General features: G+C 51.9%; 13 protein-coding genes across 13 annotated transcripts; 9 read left to right on the forward strand and 4 right to left on the reverse strand.

The window, feature by feature from the left end:
• Positions 1 to 508: 508 nt before the first annotated feature.
• Positions 509 to 2,817, reverse strand: MYCFIDRAFT_114956 (uncharacterized protein; the record flags this gene model as incomplete). The annotated part of the gene is made up of 5 exons (XM_007927916.1): positions 509 to 1,753; positions 1,803 to 2,003; positions 2,059 to 2,101; positions 2,163 to 2,190; positions 2,484 to 2,817. Coding segments are annotated over 5 exons (1,851 nt in total), but the record flags the coding sequence as incomplete, so codon positions are not given.
• A 1,330-nt stretch (positions 2,818 to 4,147) lies between these two features.
• Positions 4,148 to 5,261, forward strand: MYCFIDRAFT_87615 (uncharacterized protein; the record flags this gene model as incomplete). The annotated part of the gene is made up of 2 exons (XM_007927917.1): positions 4,148 to 4,951; positions 5,003 to 5,261. 2 exons carry the CDS (start codon positions 4,148 to 4,150, stop codon positions 5,090 to 5,092), a joined length of 894 nt encoding a protein of 297 aa, XP_007926108.1. The 3' UTR covers positions 5,093 to 5,261.
• Positions 5,262 to 5,488: 227 nt separating this feature from the next.
• Positions 5,489 to 6,283, forward strand: MYCFIDRAFT_35804 (uncharacterized protein; the record flags this gene model as incomplete). The annotated part of the gene is made up of 1 exon (XM_007927526.1): positions 5,489 to 6,283. One exon carries the CDS (start codon positions 5,489 to 5,491, stop codon positions 6,281 to 6,283), a length of 795 nt encoding a protein of 264 aa, XP_007925717.1.
• Positions 6,284 to 6,561: 278 nt separating this feature from the next.
• MYCFIDRAFT_215035 (uncharacterized protein) lies at positions 6,562 to 8,179 on the forward strand (the record flags this gene model as incomplete). Its single annotated transcript, XM_007927918.1, has 2 exons — positions 6,562 to 6,920; positions 6,991 to 8,179. Exons 1-2 carry the CDS (start codon positions 6,631 to 6,633, stop codon positions 8,177 to 8,179), a joined length of 1,479 nt encoding a protein of 492 aa, XP_007926109.1. The 5' UTR covers positions 6,562 to 6,630.
• MYCFIDRAFT_211112 (uncharacterized protein) lies at positions 8,158 to 9,844 on the reverse strand. The gene has a single exon (XM_007927919.1). The coding sequence runs from the start codon at positions 9,821 to 9,823 to the stop codon at positions 8,570 to 8,572; it is 1,254 nt and encodes a 417-aa protein (XP_007926110.1). The 5' UTR covers positions 9,824 to 9,844; the 3' UTR covers positions 8,158 to 8,569.
• A 519-nt stretch (positions 9,845 to 10,363) lies between these two features.
• Positions 10,364 to 11,172, forward strand: MYCFIDRAFT_80273 (uncharacterized protein; the record flags this gene model as incomplete). Its single annotated transcript, XM_007927771.1, has 2 exons — positions 10,364 to 10,647; positions 10,701 to 11,172. The coding sequence occupies 2 exons, from the start codon at positions 10,364 to 10,366 to the stop codon at positions 11,170 to 11,172; spliced, it is 756 nt and encodes a 251-aa protein (XP_007925962.1).
• A 1,170-nt stretch (positions 11,173 to 12,342) lies between these two features.
• Positions 12,343 to 14,018, forward strand: MYCFIDRAFT_187979 (uncharacterized protein; the record flags this gene model as incomplete). Its single annotated transcript, XM_007927920.1, has 2 exons — positions 12,343 to 12,364; positions 13,030 to 14,018. The coding sequence occupies 2 exons, from the start codon at positions 12,343 to 12,345 to the stop codon at positions 14,016 to 14,018; spliced, it is 1,011 nt and encodes a 336-aa protein (XP_007926111.1).
• Positions 14,019 to 14,180: 162 nt separating this feature from the next.
• Positions 14,181 to 14,804, reverse strand: MYCFIDRAFT_80274 (uncharacterized protein; the record flags this gene model as incomplete). Its single annotated transcript, XM_007927772.1, has 1 exon — positions 14,181 to 14,804. One exon carries the CDS (start codon positions 14,802 to 14,804, stop codon positions 14,181 to 14,183), a length of 624 nt encoding a protein of 207 aa, XP_007925963.1.
• A 390-nt stretch (positions 14,805 to 15,194) lies between these two features.
• On the reverse strand, positions 15,195 to 16,208 carry MYCFIDRAFT_196152 (uncharacterized protein; the record flags this gene model as incomplete). Its single annotated transcript, XM_007927921.1, has 1 exon — positions 15,195 to 16,208. The coding sequence occupies one exon, from the start codon at positions 16,206 to 16,208 to the stop codon at positions 15,195 to 15,197; it is 1,014 nt and encodes a 337-aa protein (XP_007926112.1).
• Positions 16,209 to 17,905: 1,697 nt separating this feature from the next.
• On the forward strand, positions 17,906 to 18,550 carry MYCFIDRAFT_136903 (uncharacterized protein; the record flags this gene model as incomplete). Its single annotated transcript, XM_007927922.1, has 2 exons — positions 17,906 to 18,135; positions 18,211 to 18,550. Coding segments are annotated over 2 exons (570 nt in total), but the record flags the coding sequence as incomplete, so codon positions are not given.
• Positions 18,551 to 21,298: 2,748 nt separating this feature from the next.
• On the forward strand, positions 21,299 to 22,198 carry MYCFIDRAFT_137406 (uncharacterized protein; the record flags this gene model as incomplete). The annotated part of the gene is made up of 1 exon (XM_007927923.1): positions 21,299 to 22,198. The coding sequence occupies one exon, from the start codon at positions 21,299 to 21,301 to the stop codon at positions 22,196 to 22,198; it is 900 nt and encodes a 299-aa protein (XP_007926114.1).
• Positions 22,199 to 23,295: 1,097 nt separating this feature from the next.
• MYCFIDRAFT_196155 (uncharacterized protein) lies at positions 23,296 to 23,946 on the forward strand (the record flags this gene model as incomplete). Its single annotated transcript, XM_007927924.1, has 1 exon — positions 23,296 to 23,946. One exon carries the CDS (start codon positions 23,296 to 23,298, stop codon positions 23,944 to 23,946), a length of 651 nt encoding a protein of 216 aa, XP_007926115.1.
• Positions 23,947 to 24,508: 562 nt separating this feature from the next.
• MYCFIDRAFT_80279 (uncharacterized protein) lies at positions 24,509 to 25,219 on the forward strand (the record flags this gene model as incomplete). The annotated part of the gene is made up of 1 exon (XM_007927773.1): positions 24,509 to 25,219. The coding sequence occupies one exon, from the start codon at positions 24,509 to 24,511 to the stop codon at positions 25,217 to 25,219; it is 711 nt and encodes a 236-aa protein (XP_007925964.1).
• Positions 25,220 to 25,352: the final 133 nt, after the last annotated feature.

A 25,352-nucleotide genomic window follows, 5' to 3' on the forward strand; every position in this document is an offset into this window, starting at 1 on the left:
AGCGCATTTCTGTGCGGGAAAGTCAAGGAGAGAAACATGGATTCGTACAGAACAGCACCTTCGTCTCTCAAAGGGCTAGCCAACTCGAAATCCGTACCCAAAATCACTCCTCGCGAGCGTTTGAAGACAACCATGCAACACGAATCTGGCTTCCAATGACCAAACATGCTTGTCCTTAGTGAAACATCCTAAATAATCTGCTCTTGCTCTTCTTCGGCGTCATCGCTGGCAACACTTCTCTTGGCAGAGGATTGGTCTTGGGTTGCAACGCCGTCGGGTAGTTGACACTTTCCTGAACCACGCTATACACAGGAGCCTCAGGCTGTGATGTCCTGTCCTCGGCTGGCGGCTGCAGCGGTGGCGGCGTTGGAGAGCACATCGGCGGCGAGTGGTCGTCTGCAACATTTCTGACGCTCTGAGCTCGGCGGAGTGAAGAAGGCTTGTTCTCGTTGCCCAGGAGGGGACTGAAAGGCCGCTCCATAGTGAGTGTGAAGGTGCGAAAGGCTGACTTCTTGTTCGACTTTGCAGGGTCTTGGATCTCGAAGTCCGCAGGCAGGAATTGGTCTGGTGCAGTGTGGAAGCTCACAGGAAGTGGTCGAGTATGCCTGGAGGTCGCCGTGGTAAAGCTGTCGTGTTGACTGCTTCGTGATGCTCGGGAGGGAGCCATGTCTTCTTTACGTCCCGAGTTCACACTGGTATAGCTTGGAGTTCGCTTTGACGACGAGAAGTTACTGGTAATGCTGGCCATGCTGAATTTCCGTATTACATGGTTCGCTGAAGCTCGAATCGGATCCGAGCGACGCATCATCCCAGGATAGGGTAGAGCATCTTTCGACCAGACATCCGACAGGATAGTTTCAAGTCTGAGTCGATCTCCTCGTCGAGGTGCCAATGTCTGTATGTGGACCGGACTCTGAACAGACTGAGATCGAGGTATATGTAGAGATGTCTGCGAACCATTCTCTTGCACCTCTTTCACCGCCTGCGTGTTCTTGATTATGACCTGATTCATGTCTGAGCATGGCCCAACAGTCGCTGCCCGCGACATTTTTCGGACGAAACTGCTCGGTTTCCCCAGTGCTTTGCCGACACTTCTCATCTCTCCTGCGAGAGGACAGCTCAGCGGTAGGGCATTCGTTCCATTTTCAATCTCGGCCTGCGATTGTCTATCAATGCCAGCGCAAATGTGGTCACGCCAGGCAGCTGCCTCTACGGCTGAGCAGGCCGACATAATGAGTTCATACATTTTGCCAGAAGACTCAAAGACCACTTTCCATGAGTGAGGAGCGGTGTGGCACTGCAAGCCTTTTTGATTATCAGTCTCTTCCAACGTGGCGTGCGCTAGCATAATGCAGGCCAACATATGGTAAGTCGGATGGTCATCATCCGCTGAAGCAAGGACGAGATGCGTGTCGAACAAAATGCAGATTACGTAGCGACCTTTGATCCGCTCCCGACTACGGTACGCGATGTAGAGGCAGCCGCAAAGTGAAACCGGTCCGAGCAATTTCAGAAACATTGACCTTGGTATTTGGCTCGAGAAGGCGAGACGTTCTCCGATCAACCACGTGGTCGCCTTCGCTCGGACTCTGGTTGGAGGTGTCTTTTTAGCAGCGTTGACTTGCTGACATACTTCTCCCAGACGGACGCGTAGGTCTTCGATCGTGGCGTGGGCATTCGGATCGTCGCAAACCGGCGTCAGGTTTGCAAGATCCGCAAAGAGCAGTTCGTATCGAGGGATCCGCTGAATTGGCTGGAGAAGCTATCAGTCTGGGAAAGATGAGGCAGCGCTCTGAACAAACCTTGATCAATAGGTCCTTGACAGTCATAGCCTTCCTCTGGTTTGCTTCTCGACTACGTAGTGGGTTGATATGCGCCGAGATGGCCTCGATGGCTTTGTCGTACTCGAACCAGTTGGAAACGTTGCGCTGGCTGTCTTCCACATCTCTTTGAACTATTTCGTAGTTTGCGCCATATTCTTCATATACGGCGAAGCGGTGCAGCTATAGCGAGCACGTTTAGCATTTTCTCAAATCAAACAAGCAAAGAGGTGGGTACATGGTTCGCGAAGATCTCTGCAACGGCACCGATGGTCTGCGGGCTGCAGCGTAAGACAGTTTCCTCGTGATCATCGGATCTACTGATATTGAGAGACCGTCGACCTTGACGAATAGTGGCGAGGACTGCGCGCTTAGGCGTGAAGTGTGATGGAATGCCATCGACACTCTGCCAGCGATAGTGGTTTTTTGATGTGTGCTGTGGAACACTCGACTCCATCGCCATGGTTCTATCGTATTCCGCGAATGGTACTTCATGGTGCAGTCGGCCAAGCATGTCGTCGTGCAGCTGCAGTATATCGGCTATGACTCTTTGTGTGATGGCACGAGTGAAGCTGGTTGTCGTATGCTGCAGAGGCAAGACGGTACAGTATGCCTACCAAGCACTGCATCAGCACAGTTCTCATGGCGTGACATCGTCAACACAAACGTTAGACAATGCCTTCACGTCTGCCACATAGCTCTCTTCTGTCCGGATGAGCTCTTCCAGCTTTTCTCGCCTTTTCCTCGCTCTCTGTCTTGCAGCCTCGTCCATGACAGAGCGTACACTATCGACAGACGGCCGAGGGTCGGAGCCTGAGAGAAGACTGCTCCTTTGATGACCGCGTCGCCACTGCCGAGAGATGGTCGCGATACTGGCGCTGGCTACAGTTGCTGTTGCCGAGCGCACAGAAGTGATAAATCTCAGCGAAGAGTTCTGAGAGTCTGACTTGCGATGCGCAGAATGCCGCTTCGGCTTCGATGGAGACGAAGACTGCTTGTCGAAATCATCCAAAATCCATCTCTCCTTGCGAGGGGATGTCCAAGGAACCGGCCATTGCCTTCGCTTTCTCAGCTTGGAAACCCATTTGCTGAAAGCAGGCGTCTTGGTAGCATGATTGGCCGCCTGCGACACCTTTTGGGCTTCAGTTCCATTAGAAAATGCCTCCTCGTGTTGCAGAGCGGTGTCTCCATCAATCAGTGCTTCATCTTCATCCAAATTGCTACCAGATGAAGGCGAAGGTAGCAAGCCTCTGGAGGGTTCGTTGTCCAGCCTGGCCACCGAGTCGGACGATATGGGCTCTGGGCTCGCACGCAGTACTGGATCCGAGCACTGTTGAGCATTGCAGGCTGATGCTAGACTGGTGCGGCGAGAGTTGGCAACAGACGTGCTCCGACGATCGAATGGATTGCGTATCGCCCGGTGACCGACATTGATAGTCGACGCGGATGTGACGGTGTTAGAGGAGTCCTCGGAGCTGATGTTACGTCGTCTCAGTGCCAGCGGTAGAAAGTTAGATCCAGCCGACGAGAACGAGCTGGACGAGAAGCTGCGTAGGCGGCTGTGTTGGACTGTGCCACTCGATCTGATGCTCGCGGTGGAACAGGACGATCTGACTCGAGGCTCGCTGTCAAGCAGACCAGCCAAGGGACTGTTAGAAGGCAGATGCAAGACGAATGCCATCGCTGTGGCTATGCTGTGAGAATGCAGGGCGATCGATGAGAAAGGGAACTCGCATACTCACATCGGCCGCGGAATGGCTACAGATGGCAGAGTAAGAGTGCGCCAGATGGGTAGCAAGTGCAGTGTGTGCAAGACAGAAGGCACGTGTGTCTAGAACTGCTGGAGAAGGCGCTGCTGCATCATGGCCATGGACGTGGTGTCGCTAAGCTGGCTTACATGTACTTTGCGTGTGGGTTTCGTGAAGCGTCACCATTTAGCGATGCGATTCGAGTGCCTTGACTTGGTGGAGAGGCCTTCGAAATAGTTGCAATGGCTCGTAGACTCTGTACAGCAGCCCGATGAGGCGGTACTCGGATGTTCTGGTGAGGCCACTTGATGTTACATGATTCCGGCGCAGGCGAGATGTCGATGATTTGGTCGATGCCCTCTCTTTCTGCATGATATTAGCGGCTTCACCATGAAAATGTCGAACGTGATGGGCTGGATCAGAGCAACTCGAAGTTGTTGTTTAGAGAAGAGAGTTGTGATAATGTATGCTCAGCAGGAGAAGCTCAGACCAGGATCAAGGATCAACCGAGGCTCTCTCCCAAACGCGTCGTCCACCACGCGTCTTGCAGAATCACAGATACAAATATGCGCCGCCACGATGTCATCGCCACTATCAATCAAGCGGCGCAAGCTCAACGATGCTAACGCCAAGCTCAAGAAGCCCTTTGTCTCGCCTATGCGCTCGACCAAGCCAGAGCAGGCTGGTAGTGGCCGCGTGAGAGATGGTTTGGGCAAGACAAATGTCGGCGCTCAACAATACATTCCAAGCACTCTTGCTCATACCGTGAAGCCTGCATACTCCATGGCGGTACCAAAGCTAGCGAATCCAGCATCGACGCAAGGCGGAGCTACACCATTGCGCAAGCAGCCGTCATCTACATGGTCGGCTGGCAAGAAGAAGGAAAGTGCGGAAGAGCAGGCAGCATGGAAAGCTGTCCACGCCGTCGAAATACAAATCCGCGATATCCAGAAAGAGCTGGACATACTCAAGCAAGCCGAGCAGCTCGCCAACTCCTCTACTGACGCCGAACTCGAAGCCTTGGCTGAGAAGTGGCGACATTGCTCTCAGGCTGTAGCAGAAGAGCTCTTCGGCACGGTTAAGGAACGTGTGCAGAGGATGGGAGGCGTTGCAGCTTGGCGCGAAATGGAGAAGCGCAAGTACGAGCGAGTACACGGACTCGGTGAATTCGCGCAAGAGGAGGAGGCCGAGGACGATGCTGATTGTGAATTTGACTCTCAAGGGGAAGAGTTGCCAGAGGAAGAGCAGGAGTATCGCAAAAAGATGAAGAGGCAGGCTAAGCAGGAGGCAATGGATGCGGCAGAGGAGCCTGATCAACCCGAAGCCGATATCAGTGGCGGTAAGGTGCAAATATGGCAGGAGGAGAGCAGTGCTGAAGACGACGTGAGTTTCACACACCTTGAATTGCTTGTCGATTATGCTAATCACGTCCAGTCTTTTACAATGGACATGATGCTGCGGTCCTTGAACATCGATCTGAAGGTGATCGGTTACGACAAGGCCGCCCAGAAATGGATTGCCTAAATCTGCGTCGTCAGGCTCTGACGCTGCTTGACGAAATGCTTCAATCGCTACTTTTCTAGATGTGCCGAGATACTCAATATGCGAGCATGAACGAAGAGAACGGCGCAATGATGGATGGATGCTTTGAGAGTGCTTAAGAATTATTAATGAAATTTCGAATGAATTCCTCATCAAAGTGAGCAGATCCCACGTGCAGTGACGCTTCAATCTGCACTCACACCGACCTGAACTTCAACGCCACAAGTCACCTCGCAGCTTCCACTTCCTCTGTGCAGTATGAACTGCTCGCAATGTCGTAACTTGTGTCATACCCCCTCAGATAAGTAGAGGTCACACAGTGTTCTTCACCATCTCATCTGATCCATCATCATGGCATACCAAGCTCCCGGAGGATTCATGCTCTCACCACCAGCCTCATCAACAGTATCCTCGAATGCCCACCCGACACTCCCTCATCCACGTGAAGCTCCCTTGAAGCCCGGGGGAAGCAAAGAGAGTGCCTTCATCCGCTACGTCGACCAGCAGATCCTCCACATCCAGCGCCGGTTCGCGAAACGCACATCGCCTGAGTCCGCGCATCTGTCAAATGTAGACCGCGAGAAAGCAGATTCATGGGGTGATGTGAAGGGGTACGGCTCAATGAAAGAGGCATGCAAAGACATGGAACAATTGATTGATGTGATCTGGGTGAGCGGGACACCGAGCTTGCAGGTACCATATCTGATCAGCTTGGCACTTCTGCTTGGGAATGTCGTGCAGGCTATGCCTCCTACGCCGAAACCTCTCTTTCGGTTGATCGAGAAGCTGGATCATGCTTTTGCAAGCTTGCTTCAAGGGAGAGACGTGGACTCTGGAGAGCGTCTTCCAGGCTTTGTAGGGTCGAGGGGCGTGAGTGGCACAGAGAAGGTGAGGATTAGGAGCTTAGTGGAAAGGACGAGGATCAATGTGGTTGAGGCGTTCAAGAAAGGAGAATTTGAGCATGAGGAAGCAGAGTCGGAGCCAGAAGATGATGACAAGATGGACGTGGATACTGATGTGGAGGGTGGCTTGGTGCTGGAGGGAGATGGTGATGCTGAGGACGATGATACTCTTGATATGAGCATTGCTAGGGTCTACGACAGAACGATCCAGGAGCTTGGAGACAGTTTGGAAGAGCCGTCTCTGGGAATCATTACAGAAGGTCGGAGATGAGAGCGTGATGGCAGCATATGAAGTTACGGTTGCGTGAGGGATGTGAAGAACTGATCGATGAAACGGCCAAGTTCCGTTCAAGCAGCACTTCGCGCGTTGTGAAGAACTCCGTCGTTCCAACTAGTGAAGCGCAGGCCAAGATCGAGCTTGAACCACAGCCTCGCCATCTCCCTGGGAGGGGTTGAAGCGCTCTTTCCCTGTTGCATGCGCAAACGGTTGATCCGCACCGGGAAGCTGCAAACGCGCGGTCTGCCACAGCAACGTTCACATGCAGGAAGCCGTACAAAGTCTTAGACATTCGACTCGAGGCGGACACATTGGCTGCGCGTTCCTGCAGCACACCAACGATGCCCACCTTCAAGTCTGCAGGCGTGTCTGCCACCCTCTTCTCGTGCGAATTGAGCGACTCCATCGCAGATCCAATTTTGCCCAGTGCAAAAGAGGCAGCGCGCGTCGCGTCGGCTCTCCGAACTGGTAGAACATTGGATGAGAAACCGATTGGCGTCGATGGAGGCTCGAGAGGCGTGCTGCGCTACATCGGCGAGCATGAGGACATGCCATTGATGATGGTCGAGGCTGGCGACCATTTGAGGCGAGATTGGCCTCCGGTATCAGTGCCAGACTTGGATAGCTCGTTGTAAGTCGGCCATTCCACGGCAACAGCAGTCATTTCTTGTAGGCCGAGCCACTCACTGACACTCCCCCAGATCAAGCATCGACTCTGCATTGACATCTCTTGGCCCAACTCCCACGCCCAGCCCAGCGAATGCACAGCGCTATCTAGCTCATTCCCACGCGCATCCAGCTCCCTCCATTGAGCCAGTTTCCCCCCTGTCCGCCTTTTATCGAACATTTCCAAGCAAGCAGGCGCTTCGCCTGGCTGTCAAGACCCTGCCGGCCGCTCACGTTTATACTGGAAGTGAGAAGCCAAAGTCCATCGAAATCGACCTCAAAATCGAGGTCTTCGTCAATGGCGACCTTGCAAACTCCGAATTCATCAACACAAAACGAGTGTCAATGTCGAACGAACGATATTTCCACGGTACTAGGATCGACACTCAGGTCGAGAAGCCATGGGTGTATGATGCATCCGCGCACCTACCCACAGCTACAGCATCGATGTCACCTAAGCATCCAGGACCACGGCCAACTTCTGAAGACGGCGGGGAGGTCAACGCTCGCTGGAAGTCGATCTCCTCTTCGCTCGCCACTGAGGCCTCCGCTCGAAGTGATACTCCCACGGGATCATACCTGGACGCACTTGCTGCCGTTCCCATTCCTCACCGGCTAGAAGGAGCCGAGCAGCTGGGAGTGATTGATGTCCTGGTCACTACAGGAAGAGGCTACAAGTATGCACCTAATAGAGGCTACATCAATCGGCCGACTAGAATGGACAATAGGAAGTCCAAGACTCGGAAAGCTCCTAGTGGAAATGAGGGAGATACCGCGCAACAGCCGCCAAGAAAGAAGAGCAAGCTGGACCATGCTCCAAATCAACTATCCCACCCACAAGATTCCACTATATCGAGCGACTCAGTAGCAGAGCTTGCTCAGGAAAGAGCGGACATGGTCGTTGATCAAGGCGCAGATCCAGGCGGTCATCTGATGGGGTCCATCGCTCGCCTTTCACCTCACAAGCCGCCTGTGATCAGAGAAGGCTCGTCCTCTAGCACAGTCGAGCAAGCAGCGCCGAACCATCCACGAGATTCTGTCGAGCCCGGGAGCGATGTCAGAGAGCAGAGCAATGGCGATACTTTCATAGTGCCGGACGCCTGTCGTGGAAGCACGGTGACCTACGATGCCAACCCTGCGTGTCAGCGACACGTATCGAAGGTCCGACCTGGTTTCTTTGAGGAGAACCAAGTCGTCGTGGGCATGAGATACGTCGTGTTATGATTGGGTGACTGCGTTCAGATGTTTGGGTGGTGCTCCTGACAGTCTTGCGGACGTGATATGATGGCAAAATCTTTTGCACACCGTGGCCGCACGGCAGGTCATTGTGGTTTCGCAAGGCGAAAGGGCAAGGTGATGAGTACAGAGCTTTGATAGCAGCAAGGTGACTGGAGCGCTAAACGGAACCGCCGGTCACAAACCTATGCTCAGCAGTGTCATTCAAAGCCTTTCCTCAAAGCCCTTCGTCAAAGATCAGACCCTTTCTACAATACATGGAGTGGTGAAGCCATCTATGCCAAGTGCTGAACACAATTCCTTACCCCACCCGCCCTTCCCGAAGACCAGTGTGCTCGGATCTACAGGACGTGCTAAGCCAAAAGCTCAATCACCATTTCAGTGCGCAACCCCATTAGCTTCAACCTCAGTCGGAATCTCCCCTGTCCCAAAAACCTCGAGCCTAATCCTGCTATTGTCAACACCAAGTCCCTTCAACTCCCGCGCCACATCAGCCATAAACCCCTCCGGCCCACAAACAAAATACATCGTCCTCTCATCCTCAAGCCACAAATCCCTCTTCCGCGTACGAACAAGTTCCGGCACTGTCAATCGCCCAACATGCGTATAATCCCAACCAACCACATCCCCCTCCTCAAGACTCTTCAAAAAGAAAGTCACTTGAACATTCTCATTCTCCACCGCGAAATTCCGAATCTGGGAAGCGAAACCTCGCACCGAAGAATTCCTCGCGCCGTGAATGAAAGAAATCGGTTGTTTCGAACCGCGTTCCACCACAGAATTTAGAATACTGACCATAGGTGTGATTCCTACACCAGCGGATAACAAAACGAGTGGGGCCTCGGTGTCGTTTTGAGGGTCGTAGAAGAAGTCGCCTGCTGGATGGGAGAGTTTGATGATATCTCCGATGTTCGTGTCCGAGTGCAGGAGATTCGAAATGCAGCCTGGAGTGAGGCCTGCTTCGCGTTTTACGGAGATTCGGTATTGATTGGTTCGAGGGGCGGAGGAGAGGGTGTATTGTCTGCTTTGCGTGTAGCCGAGTGTAGGGACGTGGCTGAGGAGGGAGATGTATTGGCCCGGGAGGTATTCGGGAAGGGTTTCGCCGTCGACGGGTTTAAGGTAGAGGGAAGTGATTTCTTCGCTTTCTCTGACTTTGTCTGAGATGGTGAAGTCGCGCCAATCTGTCCAGCCTTGGGAAGCCTGGTAGAGTTGGTTCTCGCGTCCGATGAGGATGTTCGCAAGCTGCCAGTATGCGGCTTCCCAGGCGTCTTTGATCTCAGGGGTGAAAGTTTCGCCAAGAATGCTGCCCATTGCTCGAATGAGGCCTTCGCCAACTAGTTTGTAGTGCTCGGGTCTGATATACAGCGAAGCGTGTTTGTGGCAGATCTTCTCCACTGCAGGACTCAAAGCTCCGAGGTCGTCGATATGAGAGGCATATGCGTATAGGGATGCTGCTAAAGCCTTCGCTTGATGATTGTTGGCTTGGTTCGTCTGGTTGAAGACATTATGTAGAAAGGGATATTCCTCGTGGAGCGTCTTGTAGAAAAGAGATGTAACAGTATCGCCATGTTCCTTTAAGATAGGCACGAAAGCCTTAATGATTTTGACTTGTTCTGGAGTAAGAGGACGCATACTGAATTGATGCTGATCTTTTGTGCACTTGATACGCCATCATTGGCACTTACTGCTGGAATTTTATATATGAAATGAGTCTGTTCAAAATGCCTGTATGCCGCGGAGAAAGGCTGTGAAGCACATCGGACGTCAGACTCGTAAGCCGTTAGTACTCTTCGTGTTCGTCAGCAAAAGCAGCAGGACTTTCTGCCCTTGTAGATGTAAGGACTTCACGCCGAGAATAATTAAGCAGTTTGCGTGTCGTAAGGCGTCGGGCGAAAGCGGACGAAATGCTATGCAAGCCGGCAGGACTTGTTGCTGTTGCGCAATACATGGCGACACAGCATGCTGGCTAACGAGACTATGTCTTAGTATGGCTATTGCTGTCGAAGTGCGTTCGCGTGACCTGTAATCGAGGTGAAGTGATGTTGGCTTCTCCGAGAGTTTGCAACGGTCCTGCTGGGAGAGGTCTGTGCTGAAGACCCTGGTTGCATACCTCACTTTCGCGAAAACATTTGTACGTAAAGACATGAATCGATAACATCGACGCCTTCCATAATGCCTCTGGACAGCTCGACGTACGCCTTGGCGCATCTGCGCGTGGATGGGCGACGATGGAACGAGCTCAGGCGTATTCATGGCCAGATGTCCACTCAAGCCGCTGCAGATGGCAGCAGCTATTTCGAGATGGGCAATACCAAGATCATATGCACCGTTCTTGGACCCAGACAGCAGACAAGAGGTGGCGGAAGAGACCAGAGTAGGAGCGCGAGCATCGAAGTGGAAATTGGCATTGCTGGATTCAGTGGCATGGACCGCAAGAAGAGAAGTCGAACAGACAAGTGAGTCGGAGGCGCGCTGTGTAGGAGCAGGGCAAGAAGCTGATGTCAGGTAGGCGCACACAGGAGATGCAGTACACAATATCATCTGCTTTCGCGAGCACGATTCTTACTTCTCTCTATCCACAATCCACCATAAGCATTATGCTGCATGTGCTGTCACAAGATGGAGCGCTGCTTGCCGCTTGTTTGAATGCAGCTACGCTTGCCCTCATCGATGCTGGGATTCCCATGAAAGACTATGTTGCTGCATGTACAACAGGCTCGACGGCTTCATACGCTTCGAATGACGAAGAAGCAGACCCGCTTCTTGATCTGAATGGGATGGAGGAGCTCGAATTACCCTTCCTGACTATTGGAACTAGCGGAGGCGAGGACAAGATCAACGTCCTTATCATGGAGACAAGAGTGCAAGTGGCTCGTATGGAAGCTATGGTCACCGTCGGTCTTGACGGCTGCAAGCAAGTGCGGCAGTTGCTTGATCAGGTGGTCAGGAATCATGGCAAGAAGCTGCTGAAGGGCAAGTGAGACAATCCGACTTAAAACGAGCCTTGCAAAATCGTCGAATTTGACGCGGGTGACATCAAGGATATCCCTTGAGCATTCGCATCGAAGTCGATCATCGCATGCGCAGTCGCGTAGACAGGACCACCAAGTCCGCCGCCCGTATGCTCGCAAGTCCCTTGAAAATATCGTACGAGCAAACGACGCACTCAATGTACCAACGATATGGTCTAAAGCGGCCAAATTCAGAACGAACTGGAATGGAATGGGCTCAAATGGCACAATGATGAGGCAAAGTGGCCTGTCAGGGGTAGGCGCAGCCAGAGAATCTATCCCAGGCATGAAAACTTGAAGCATGCGATAACACAACATTTCTGTCCCTGCATTCAGACTATCTGCCTTCTCATACCGCTGCTCCTTCTGCAAACACCCTCTGAACTCGGCTCGTACGGCACCGCTGGCTCATGCTCTGTGCAATCCCCGTGCTTCTCAAGCGTCATCCCAACCCCAACCACGCTGGGCCGGCTGAGGAGGCAGAACAGGGAACCGAAGTGTTGCAACAATCACCTTCAAATCTTCGACAGTGAATCCGACGAAACCTGCTCTGGCTGCCACTCTTTCTGCCGCGGCCATGCACCCTCTGATTGCAACGGCGAGCTCATCCTCGCAGAGCTCTGAGTCAATCCAAGGGACGGATCGATGCTTCTTTTCTTCTGTCCTAACGGAGCAGGTCTTCCCATCGAATTTGAGCCATAACAACGTAACTTTCACCGACCATTTCCGATATTCCTTATGGTTCTTGTTCCAATGATGCTCCGCCTCACGGACATTGATAGAGATATCGCGGATCACGGCGTGCCTCATGGCGTTCAAGACATATGACTTACCCATTCTCAATCTTCCAGATATTTTCGAGCCGCCTTCGTAAGATTTGCTGCTGGGAATACCTAAGCGGCTCGCATGGCCGTCTGAAAAATTGCTGTACACGTTGAGGCTGAATTTGTTCTCGGTGAAGAAGATCGACAAAGCCTCACGACCCAACTTAGACTCTTCGAAGTTGTGACAAATGGCCGGTATTTTAGTCTAACTAGTTCTTGCCTTCCTTCGTCCCTACACGGTTGGCACTCCGAGGATCCATGATTTGCGCACAGAGGGTGAACGTGTCTAGGCTCTGCAACACAGGCATATGAGTAGATGAGGTTGCGTGATTCGCCTGGTAAGTTAAAGAAGCGGAAGCACTTCTGCTTCTTCTCGGTTTCCATCTTCCCTGAGGAAAGGTCTGTCTTAGAGAAGAAGAATAAATGCATTGTCCGCTGACAATGTAGCACTCACCTGAAGCAAAAATGTGGAACTATAGCAAAGCGACAACGATACTTAGTCCACCCAGTCGATCACGAGAGCAATTGTATCAGAATCAGTACAGCCAAATCGAAATTATATTATAGAAGAAGCAGAATCGAGTGTAAGAGATAAAATCCTGATTGTCCTCAGTGCGACATGGAGTCTCACTCCGGGTCCAAGTTCAGAGCCATCACAAGATGATGTGCCCATTGGAAGGGTGCGCTTGGAGGTTGTCCCCAACAATAAGATCAATTTCCAGGTCTCCTGGCAAGCCAGTGCATCAGCTCATGATACTACACTAACCTGAAGGAGCCGAGGTGAAGTAGATCCACCAGTTTCCACCCCGCTCAGGCAGTTAGCCGACATCATGACCAGGGAAGCACGACACCCGCCTCTATGATTAAAAGAAAGAGTCGCCCATTTTTCCATCACGTTCCTGACTTGCATAGTCATAATCCAACACCATGTCCCAAGGCAAGCAAAGAAGCCTCCTAGAAACAGCGCAAGAACGCCTCTCAGCCGTCTCAGACGCAATCGCAGGCCAACCACACTTCACCTTCCCACCCTTCGACAAACTCCCCTCCATCCAAGGCCAACCGCAAGGCTGCTGCTGGGGCCTCTTCGACAAAACCGGGCAAAAAGACGAACTCGGCACCCTCAACCTCCTAACCCCCGAAGTAATCCAACACGCCTCCAAAGAAATAAAAACAGGCCAACACATCCAACTCGACTGGAACCTCTCCGACAACGTCGAATTCCCCGGGTTCGGAAGAAAGAAACTCGAACAGAAAGTCATCGACGCTCGCGTCACGACCAAAGGGAAAATCTCCGGTTTCGATGATGAGATTCATATGAACACGCAATCCGGCTCGCAATGGGACTCTTTCAAACACTTCGCTCATCAGAAGACTGGGATATATTACAACGGGCTTTCGCACGACGAGGCTTTGCGTTCGGATCGGAATGGGATTCATAAGTGGTGTGAGAATGGGGGGATTGTGGGGCGAGGGGTTTTGGTGGATTGGTTGAGATGGTATGAAGCGAAACATGGAGATCCGCCTTCTGCGGTGAGTAGACATGAGATTCCGGTTTCGGAGTTGGAGGAGGCGTTGAGGTGGCAGGGGACGATGACGAGAGTGGGTGATGTTTTGCTTGTAAGGAGTGGGTATACGAAGTGGCATGATTATGCTGGACCGGCGGAGAGGAAGAAGGGGACGCAGGAGAATGCTTTGGCGATTGGGGTTGAGAATAACGAGACGAGTGTTAGGTGGTTGTATGATCGTCATTTTGCTGCTGTGGCCGGCGATACTATTGCTTTTGAGGCTTGGCCGCCGCCGTTTGAGAGTGGATGGACATTGCATGAATGGCTTTTGGTGCAGTGGGGCACGCCTATTGGGGAATTGTGGAATCTGGAGGAGTTGAGCAGAATGTGTGAGAAGGAGGGTCGGTGGACGTTTTTCTTGACTTCAGCACCTCTAGATATTAGAGGCGGCGTTGGTAGCCCGCCGGGAGCCATTGCCATATTCTAGTTGTGATTCTCAAGCAAAGCCTTACCTTACCTCAAATCTCCCAGTTCACCTCAAGCTCAGTTCTCCCACAGGTTCCAACGGCTCTGCTGCTCATTTCCGTACAAGCTCTTGAAGTGGTGAAGCGTCACCTCGGACACGGGGCACTATATGCACAGTGATTCCTCAAACTGGAACACCGCCACCCTCCACATCCGTAGTCTGGGAACGGTTCTCCTGCTCGTAGAGTGGCAGCACCTTGTCAACATCTGCTGGGCAGCTTGGGTCCTTCTTGATGTGGTCGACGGCGAATGGGTAGTACTGCTGGAAGTACTCCGGGATGAGCAATTGCTCGAAGGGCGTCTGAGACAGGTCGCTTTGCGACTTGGCAGCTTGGTTGAACGCGATGAGGATGGTAAGGTGCAGAGGGTGCAAAGGCTGCTTATCGACTCGAGCCATGAGCACACTGCCGACACGCGCGTTCCACGCTGTAGGAGTATGCAGAGAAGGCATTTCAGCCATCAGCATGGACGCAACAGGGTTCTCGAAGAAGCGATCCTCGGCCTTGTTGCTGTATTGGCGGCCTGGCTTGATCAGGGCGTCCTTCTTCACTGGTCTGGGGACCAGCAGCGATGGGCGCAGCTTCATCACCAGGATGGGACAGCCGACGAGCTGGGAGAGCGGGCTGATCTCGCCTTGCTTGAAGATGTCGTGAGTCGGCAGAATAGAGTAAATCTGGTACTCCTTGATAGCATCAGGAGCCTCGCCCTGACAGGCGATGCGAACAGCGGACACGCGCTCAGTCGCCATGGCTTGTGACAGGTTGATGTTGAGCGAATTGTGTGAGTCGAAGAGTCGCAGAAGGTCGGAGAGCTTTTAAAGAAAGTCGCGTCAACAAAGCCTGTGCGGAAGGTGCAGAGCTCAGACCAGTGACGCTTTCACGCGAGGCGAGGCAACGGCGTTGCAGCAGCATCCCTTCATCACCGGCAGTGACCTTTTTTCCGACGCGCTGAGGCCGTGATGCTTCCAGTTGAAAGCGACAGCAAAGGCATATTTGAGGCAGATGACAGCCTCCCTCGCCATCACTTCCACAGCTCAACAACCCATTCGGCAGCTGTCACGCATAACCCGCCCGAAATGAAGCCAACGCGAGCACCAGATGGCTTGTACAGGCAGAGCCTCGTTGCATCGAGCAGAGAGCTACTCCAGTTCCTCCGCAAGAGCGCTACCAACTTCCCTATTTCTTGCTTTCTCTGCTTTCTTCTTTCTGGCATCATCTCGGAGCCACTCTGCAGTCTTCGGATTGCCGCCACAGAAGGAGATCAGCACATTCTCGAGAATCTCCCATTGCGTTCTATACCGGGGCTGACACCATTCCAGACTCTGCAAGGAGAACCTACGCAGCAGAGGTACCAGCTCCTCTCCCTCTTCGTCCATCCCCCGGAGTTCTTCCAGCGCTTCAGCGACCAGGTAGCAGCTGTCTTTCTGAGGCACAACTTGGAAGGCAGGATTCTCTACCATTTTGCAATCCAGCTTATCTGTCTTGGCGTTCCACTTGGCCTGATAGCGCCCAATTTCTGACCACTCTTGCGAATCGCGAGATCTAGCACCCATATGACACTCCCAGGCCGGTCCATAAGGAAGATTTGGATCAAGAACATGCTCCTCTCGATTGAAGAAGCTCATGTCAAATGCCACTGCGGAGTATGTCTCGTTGTCCGGGGTCTGAACCTTGCCACGCCACGTATCTCCGCCATAATGTCGCTCGATGTGCCAGAATGCCTGCAATATTTCCTTACGAATGTCGAGGGCACTTTGTGGTTCGAGGACACTGTAGAGATAGCACAATTGGAGCTCATGATGGACTCTTTGGCAGACGTTTTCGAAGTCTTCCGTAATGCATCGCCAACCACATACGATGACTGGGATAAACACCGAGTGTACTGTTCTCTCGGCGGCATATGCAGGTGTCTCATATAGTACAACTGCAGTGGACCTTCTGTTCGTGATGTCCCTCTTTTTCATCTCCGAATGATTCCCATTGGGAGGAACAGGCAAGTTGATCTCCTGGCCATGTCCTGAGCCACTGAAATCGGGCAAGAAAGAGTGTGAGAATATCAGAGATCTGGCAACTTTGTCGAAGTCATAGAGGAATCCATGTGTCTGAAGGTCAGTCGGCGTTTTCGTCTCGCGGTCCATGTCTTCGAACGCCATGATAATCCTTCGCAGTCAAGCCAGAACGTTGCGGACAAGGCCGATGAGCGAGCTTCTGAGCAGTTGGTATCGCACTCCTCTCTGGTATCGACGTTGTCTGATAACCTAACCCAGATAGCTGAACCGATCAAGTAGGCACTCCGGCAATGTACATGTTGCTCTTGGATCCGAATATCGGCATGGCCATGGTGCTATACGCCAAGACCGGAGCAGTAACTTTGTAGCCATTGTATCTATCCATGGTTCGGCTTGCCGAGTGACACACAAAGCCGAAATCAAGCAACCCAGAATTCGTCTGAGATAGCTCCTTGACCGATAAGCCCGGAACTGGAGGCGGGCGGATCATTGGTCCAACTTTGGATAGCCAGGTGTTCTGTACGCACGTTCTAATCGTGCCTTCTCGATTATCGTTTTGCAGTTTTTGGCTTGTAGCTTTGACTGTCGCCCGAAAAGGTCTTTTGCTTTTCACTTCTCACATCAACTGCAGAGGAGTTATTGCGGTACTGACACGTGTAGGAACTTATGTGCTCTTGTCACCTACCATCTTGTGGCGGCGCCGAATGCGGTTGAGGAGCACACGTCCCATGATAACGACCTCGAAATACTCTGGCGATTCTGGCTCACGGATGCGAAATCTTTTGATTTAACACGCAAAACCTATCGCCACCTCGCTGTTGTGACCCGAAGCTACAGGGGATAACAGTGATGCTAGGGCAATAATGACTGCAGTCGTCCTGAACTTCTGTCGAAGGAACTTTCCTTAATCAAGGTGTCGCCAATCAGTAAGTGGCTTTTCGCGTCCGGAACTCATTGCTTCCTCGAGGGCCGGAGGTTCACCCTCACCAGTTTGATTCAATATAGCTCCAGCAAATATCAAAGCATTGAGGCTGAGAGACGTCCGTAACCCGCAGCTGGCTTCAAAGTATCTTGGCTCTTGGAGCCCTCGAAATGCTCGTGCGGACCATATTCATCGTGATTTTGCAGTTATGCTTGGAGTCTAAACGTGCCCGCGAACATCAGCAGACTCTTCTCATCCACTCTGCGGATGTTGACATCTGCGTCTGCAAGAACCACAGCAGGAGCCACTAAAGCCCAGATGCATTCGCTCCTTCACAGACAACACTGTTCCGTCATCGACCGGGACACAGTGCAGTCATCAGGCGGGCCAAGAGTGTTCAGATAGGGCGGACTGGTCGCCGACGCGTTTGAGGAGCGACTGGTTGGAGCTGAGCCGGATGGCCACAGATGCGGTTCATGTCGTCGTGCACATCGGCTGCACGATGTGTAAAAGTCTCTGCCTAAGGTTCGAATCTAGCGCTTGGATGCTATGTCCCTTTCTGTTGGAGTGTCGTGTATGTAGTGGTGAAGGTGGTGGTCGGCATCCCAGTCCAGCGGAGCCGAGTCCGTTTCTTTGCAGGGTCAGAGCTCGTTCAGAGGAAGAGTTGATTCATTGGTTCATCATCTTAACCTTCGCTCTGAGCACATTGAAGAATCGAGTAAAGTCACAATGGCTACGATACTCACGGCATCACGTCCAGCTCTGGGTTTCCAAGCCTTGCGCCTAGCTGCCCGCACATCGCCAGCTACGCTGCGGAAAGCTCTCTCAACCCTCCCAGAAAATGAGCACATCGTAAGCATATCAACGTGATCCATCGATATTTGTTGACATTGGTTTACTGCAGTACGTGCACGATGTGCCAAACTCTCCTTCGAAGCAATACTTACTATCATTCCTTCCAAACGAGCCGCCAATCGCATCGTTGGCCATTGGCACGACCAGCGAAATTCCACCCACCGCACACCCCGAAAAGCTGCATGGAAATCGTGAACTCTTAGACATCCTACACCATGTGATCGCAGAGAACGCTATGAAAGACCCTGAGGTTCAAGCACAAGCAGCCATGTACGCGTCTCAAGCAGGTTCCTCGTTAGGTTCTGGCGGCATGTTCTTTCCAGGAAACCATCCATCGCAGCAACGACAACGTACCAGACGGCAGAGCAGTACAAAACAATACGCAGGCGGGGGCGGAACTGGTGGGGATGGTGCGGGTGGGGCAAGCGCACAGGGAGGAATGGGAGGAGCAGGCCGCGGAGGATATATTCACGTCAGTGACCAACGCAACCCGCCTGATTTCGGCAGGGTAGCTTGGCCTGAGGATATATTTGGCAGTCTGGAGATTGACGGTTCAGGCAACTTCGTGGATGGTACAGGGCGATATCAGCGGAGCGGTACCTATCGTATTGCTACGCGCGAAGGTGTTCTTGGACTGAGCAGCTACCTCCGCGAGAAATTGATCGAGAAGCTCAAGGAGCTGGATGCCCAAGCAAGGAAGAACTCGTAGCATCAGGAGACGGAAGTCACTCACGATACCTCAGGGTGAGATCATCACTTCAGAAATCACACGGTGGACCTGCGGTTCAGCGATGTTACACACATGCCTACCTTGATATTCGCTCATTACTGCAAGACACTTTCGGCGGCATCAATTTGAGTTGGCATTGGTGGAGAGACAAGCTTCGAACACCTCCACCTGTTGGGCAGGAAGACAGTGGAGGATTTTACCAAAGAGTTCCAGGACCAAGGTTCGAGCGTCAAAGAACGGCTCCACCAGCAAGTTTGTACAGGCAAACAAGTCTGACGGTATTGAATGACTCCACACCTTCGAGCTTACCCACGCACAGCGTACAACGCTGGTAGAAATGGATTGAACGTAGTTTTCAACAGTGAAGATATCATCATTGTCGTGCTAGAAATCCAACCGGCGCATTCTGACTAGTCATGCCTCTCGGCTCTCTGGCATAAATATCGACCAGCAGGAACTTGGAACAATACTTCCACAGCGCAGCAGGCTACAACAGCTTCGAGATCTGAACCGATGCCCGAGCAGCGTAGGATCCGATGGAGCGTCTCGCAATTCTCTCGGCCAGTAGATGCCTCGATCGATAATTCATGGCGTGCGGACCGCTCGTATCCTCCGCCGGATCGATACGAAGGCCACGATCTTGTGGCTGATCATTTTGCGATAACGCCAGAATTGATGGATGTCGGTATTGTATATGGCCAGAGAATACCCTCGTATGGAAGCCGAAGTCATGGCACCTGGTATTGGATATCTCACGCCATCGAACGGCGCATGAGACAGATCGTAGGCCATCATGGTCTTCTACGGCAAGGCAGTGCAGGCCTCCGTATAGCTGGAAGCGCAGACGACATGCGCGATTTCTATCGCGAACGTATAATGCTTCTTGTTCTGGAGCTCTCGCCTAGAGATCTATATCGATGGTGAGTCGGCAAGACCAGTTCCCAATTTGATTCTTGTTCTCACGAAATGAACAGGTGTGATGTACATCCTGAATTGCTTCAGATTCTCAAGGACTACGAGCTAGACGGCGAAACTGGCGTATGCATCAGGTACTATCGCAGACCCAGTCGCGGAGCTGCGGATACAGAGAACATCGCCAGCCACATACGGCTTGGAAGAGCCTTGCCGCCTTTGTCTGCGACGGCGTCAACGCAGCCAGCGCCCACAATTTCAAGGTCGGTCCCACAGAGGATACCGAGGCCGCCGTGGCTAGATCGTCGACCGATATTTCCGATGAGACCTACCATTTCACGATTCTTTCCTGCAAATAGCGCGAACAGAAATGAGTTCAGCCTCAGCTCCCTTTTAAACGCCGCAGATGCTGAGAACGAAGGGTCCCTTACAGCTTCGTCAGCAACATCTCGGAGGAGAAGTCCATCGCCAAGGTCTAATGTAGCCACAGGCTCGATCACCTGGTCGGGTCCTAGCACGTCTGATGGCGACGAATCAGTGCCGCCACCTATCACATATGGACTGGAGCCCTCGAGTTCATTGCTTCCTCCTTGGCAAGCACCATCGGAAGCAGACTTAAGCGAATTTGCCCAGTCTACTTCAGGTGGACTGAGCGATGGAGACGACGTTTCCTTTGGGGTAGGGAGCGTTTATGACCTCGTTGAGATTGACGATATTATTGAATTGCGAAAAGAAGGATATTCTACCGCTGTTCCGCAGCATCCGGGGCCTATCACTCAAGGTGAGGCTGTATATTATCCTATGCCAGAGCGAGCTCAACATCGACATGAGACGTACGAAAGCTTCATTTCCAGCTTGCACAATACTAAGAGAAATTGGCAACTACATCGCGCCGACATCTGGCATGCGAAGAATCGAAGGAGGCTGCAGGAGCTCATAGACACAGAAAGCAGACCAGAGTGGCAAGCTCAGCGGCGAGCAGACGCTGCGAGGACGCAAGAGCGTGTCAGAGCCTTTCGCCAGAGATATCCAGATGCGAGGGACTGGCAAGTTGACTCGCCGATGCTCAGACGTTGGTGGCCTCTTGAAGACGCTCTTGAGCGTATTCGGCGGCAGGAAGCGAACCAGCAAGGAAAATACTGCATCCGCTGTCTTTCCGTTCGTTGTGCTTGTGTTGAGGCGTCAGATTCATCGAATCGTTGCAGGCATCAGAGTGAACTGCCACGACATGAACAGGAGTCGAGCTATGCTGAGGCCATGGACGCTTGGCATCTCTGAGGCATAGAATAGAGGAACTATGCTCGGCAACCATTTTGTCAAGATGTCGCGATGGAAGTTGTCAATGTCGCGCTTTGATTCCGCTTTCGTGATTCCGAGCGGCACCGCCGGGTCTCTTGTAACTTCGTAAAATGTGAGGTTGTTCGGGCCAGAAGCGGAGAAAACGCTGCTGTACCGAGTTCCATCTGCGCGTCCCAAGATTTGTGGCTGGCTGGCTGGCGGAGAAAGTCAAACTTTCTTGGCCCGCATGAGCCACCTCACTTCTCTGCCTTGCCTTGCCTGCAAAATACTGAAACCCGTCAATTGATCGCAGAATGAGTGTGCAAAGTAGTCGCCGTGATGCTGCGAAATAGAAAGGCGCTGCTTCGAAGATCCGCTCTCTTGTCGTAAGTTGTTCTGATTGGATATTCTAGGCGCTGTTCACTGACTACCAATTGCAGACCCATTCTTCTTCTTATTTTCGGCGCTTTCTTATACCTCTATCTCGCGTCGCCCGCAAGGCCCGGAGATCTTGAAACCAAAATCTACAGCACAGCTATGGGAAGTCAAGAAGCGGCCGCGAAATTCCACTTCGAATTTGTTCCAGGATTCTTCAAGCAGTCAGAACCGGACACGAATCCAGATGAATTTGATAACGCAAAGGAGAATTTCGGCATCATAGAACGCGAATTTGAGACGGACGATACGGTGACGAAAGATTGGCCCGTGTGGAGGCGCTTTCATCGTTACATTAATCACCTAAATAATCAGAACCGACCTCTGGATATCTTTTACAAAGTCCTCTATTTCGGCAGGCATGGCGAGGGCTATCACAATGTAGCTGAAGCTTTCTACGGAACGAAAGCATGGGATGACTACTGGAGCAAGCTGGATGGAAATGGAACTATGTACTGGGTCGATGCACATCTTACGGATATCGGCAAGCAACAAGCCCTCGATGCACATGTCTTCATCGAGGCTCAACTTAACACTACAACTCACGCCATGCCGCCTCCGGAAAGCTACTATGTCAGTCCTCTGTACAGATGTCTTCAGACTGCCGATCTTACTTGGGGCAATCTCACATTACCGGAAGATAAGCCTTTCACGCCAGTCGTCAAAGAACTCCTACGAGAAGTCCTCGGCGAACATACCTGTGACAAGCGAAGCACGAAAGCAACGATCACTTCTGCATTCCCTGATTTCGTGATCGAGGATGGCTTCAGTGAAGAAGACTTGCTCTGGAAAGCCGACCATCGCGAGACGCATCAGGAGCATGATGAAAGGACGAGAGAACTCATGACTGATATCTTCTCGAGGAATCCCAATACCTTTGTCAGCTTGACGAGTCATTCTGGAGCGATAGCGAGCCATCTGAGAGTTTTCGGGCATAGAGAGTTCAAGTTGCCGACTGGTGGGATGATTCCGGTTTTGGTGAAGGCCACGAGATCCAGTTAGATGAGACGGATGATACCCCAGGTAGAGCATGAATTGGATTGAGCTTGGTGACGTATGAATTCGGAGTGATATCACAAATTCTGACCTAGACTTAGAGGGCCTGAGTAGCTGAGCAGCTTTCTGCCGGCGAAGTGGTCTCCATACTAGGTACGGAGAACCTCGTTCACGGATGCTGAGAGACGGACTCAGAGGGACCACGCACCAGGTGTTGAACACAGACGCTCCAGGGCTGAGCAGGATTTCGGGTTTTAAATGACAGCTGCGGAAGACGGGTCATGACTGCGTTTTGGTAAGGACACAACTGGCAAAGTCTTTTACGGAGCGCGAGTACTCAAGTCGTGAAGGCTTCTTACAAGCATGGAACTCCCAGCTGGAATCCGCACTAGCCGCTATTGAAGCAGTTCTATGTTTGTACCTTCGACACGAAAGGAAAGAAGAAACCAGGACAATTGTCTGAATATATCGTTGCCACAAGTCGTGTTTAATCACGACTTTTGCCAATCACTTTCCTCACAACACCAAACTCGTTCTTTATTCTGCTCTCCTTTTCTGTCCTTCCATCGCTATCGCCAGTTTCCTACGTGATGGCTTCTATCAGTTCAAAGAATGGCCTCAAAACTGGCTCAAAGGTCACGACATCAAATTATCAATCCTCCTGATCGGGTTGCGCGCAAATATTCTACCAAGGGAAATTGTGATGCAAACAATGCCATACATACTGTGGCTCTTTTTCCAAACGAAACTTTCCTTTATGGAAAGGCTCTTCGTTTCACAATCTAGTGCAGAAAGACATGCATGACTTTGGAAACATGGCAAACATGTTCCTCACATTACAAGTTCAGTCAAAAGATTTGCCTTGTACTTCATATACATGTCGCTGACTTCATTTCTATAACCGAGCGCGTCTTCACATGCAAACACTTATGAGCTTGGACCCCTACCCGATATCTTCACAGTAATCGGAACTTATGGATCGAAGTCTGCAACATCACCAACAATAGCATAGTATACATTACGCCTCGAGGCATAGAATCAACACCGTTCGAGATCAGACATTCAGCCTCATCAAAGCGAATCGTCCACTCAACAAGCACACAATGGAGACTTTTGCGAGATTCGCCGCGATTTGCGCATTTCTGCTCGCGATCCTTCTCCAAGTCGCAAACTGCGATGCAGAGTGGCCGGCGTGCAATGACACCATTACCCAAAGCTGCATCAAGATTGTCACCGTCCAACCTGACGCAAGTGTGACCACAGTCACCACTTTTTCAACTTACACGCCGCCGCTGCCTACTCTCAAGCCGTTCAGCACAGTTGTAACAGAAACCCGTCCAACGCTCACAACAATCTGGACTCTTACCGCACCTCCCGGAAATTACCACCCAATTATTGTCACTGTGCTTCAAATATACACCTACGCCGACGAAACGACAACCTGGACAAGCGCATATGTCGAGAGTGACTTCTCTGAGTGGGATGCGACTAGAACGAAGCCGATGTCGATTGTGGACAACCATTCGACAAGCATGCCTACTTCACAGTCCGCTCAATCGTCGACTTCAAGCCTGAACGCTCTGGATGTCCTTCAGCAAGCTCTTGCTACAAGGGTCGGAGTGGGACGTGTCTGGTTGAGAGCGCTACTTCTGGGCTATCATTCAGGAATTTTTGCTTTCTGCCTTATGCGATTCTCTTCCAAGATCAGTAAAAGCATGCAAAGCAAGGCGCGGTTGCACATCCCGTTTAACTAAAGCAATGCCCACTGTTCGTTGCGATGAGTGGTGTTTGCTGGAAGCTGGCGTTCATCTTTGGGATTTTGATACAAGTACGGGAAAGGTTTCGAGGTCTTCTTTTCTGGAGACAGGTATGTGGCTACATCACCTACTCAAGATGACTTCTCTCCCTCTCTACCATCTGCTCCTAATATCTCCCTTTTGATTCTCTATACCCCTTCAACGTTTCTATATCGTCAACTGTCACAGGCGTCGAGGATTTCTAGGCTGTCACATGCACGCTTCTGCACGGGATGCGGGTTCACTTAGTGCCATTCACATGCAAGTGACCATTCACATGCAAGTGAACATTCACATGCAGTACATGCAGGATCCGATTCACCAACGGTCTTGTGACTGAGCCTGCGAGCGCGATATAAAAGGACTCCTTCTGCTTCCATATCTTCTTCTTTCTTACAACATCAACAACAACGACATCAAGCATCCGAACAAGCTTCCTTCACTACACTCCCACTACAACACAGAGCCACCTACAACAAGCAAACAACTACATCCAGTCACGCATTCCACATCAGACAACATGGTCCGATTCATGCCTACCATCCTCGCCGCCGGTCTGGCAATCGGCGCTGCCTTCGCTTTGCCTGCCGACATTCGCGCTACGACTTCCGGTGTCGATACCTCCGGCACTACAACAACTTCGACAGATGTCTCAGTCCCAACTATGAGCGTCCTCGACGTTCCGTCATACACTTTGCGCCTACAGCCCAACGTCACGATCAATGTTACGATGAGCCAGATCCCAACCCAGCTGCCAACCTCCGCGCCAAGTGTAATGGACACATCCTACACACTGCGCCCAGACACGGATTCGGTTACAACTACCTCCACTATCCCAGCAACCAAGACCGTCGACAAGCGTGCAGTCTGCACAGATGCCGGCATCGTCCACGAATGCGACGCAGCTCCACCAGCAGATGGTTTTGGCATGACATACACCCCATCAGTGCCATCCGACTGGGCCGCTCCTGTCTGCGGCGGTACATCTGCATACTCCGGCTCAACCGACTCCACACTCCTCGCAACCGCCGACAAGATGTGCAACAGTGCGAACTGGAACACCATGGTCGACCCTTCTGAAACGCTTCGCTGGGTGACCAAGGCCGATGATGGGCATGACATGACTTTCTCGATCGACTTCGATTGGCTCGCTGTCCCTGCTGATCAAGACACTGTCCTTTTCAACTCGATAGCTTGTCATGCCGGATTTAAGAAATTGGTTGTCGAGTGACTGGAGGACATATCGAGGGCAAGTTCTCTGGTGTACCTGTTACGTTCTTCGTGAGCGTCAGCCTGGCCTAGAGGCGATGAGAGTTGACTTTCGAGGTCGAGGATGTTTGCAGATTCTACGGGTACCAGCGTCG

This window comes from Pseudocercospora fijiensis (assembly GCF_000340215.1).
Source record: "Pseudocercospora fijiensis CIRAD86 unplaced genomic scaffold MYCFIscaffold_4, whole genome shotgun sequence".
Lineage (NCBI taxonomy): Eukaryota > Fungi > Ascomycota > Dothideomycetes > Mycosphaerellales > Mycosphaerellaceae > Pseudocercospora > Pseudocercospora fijiensis.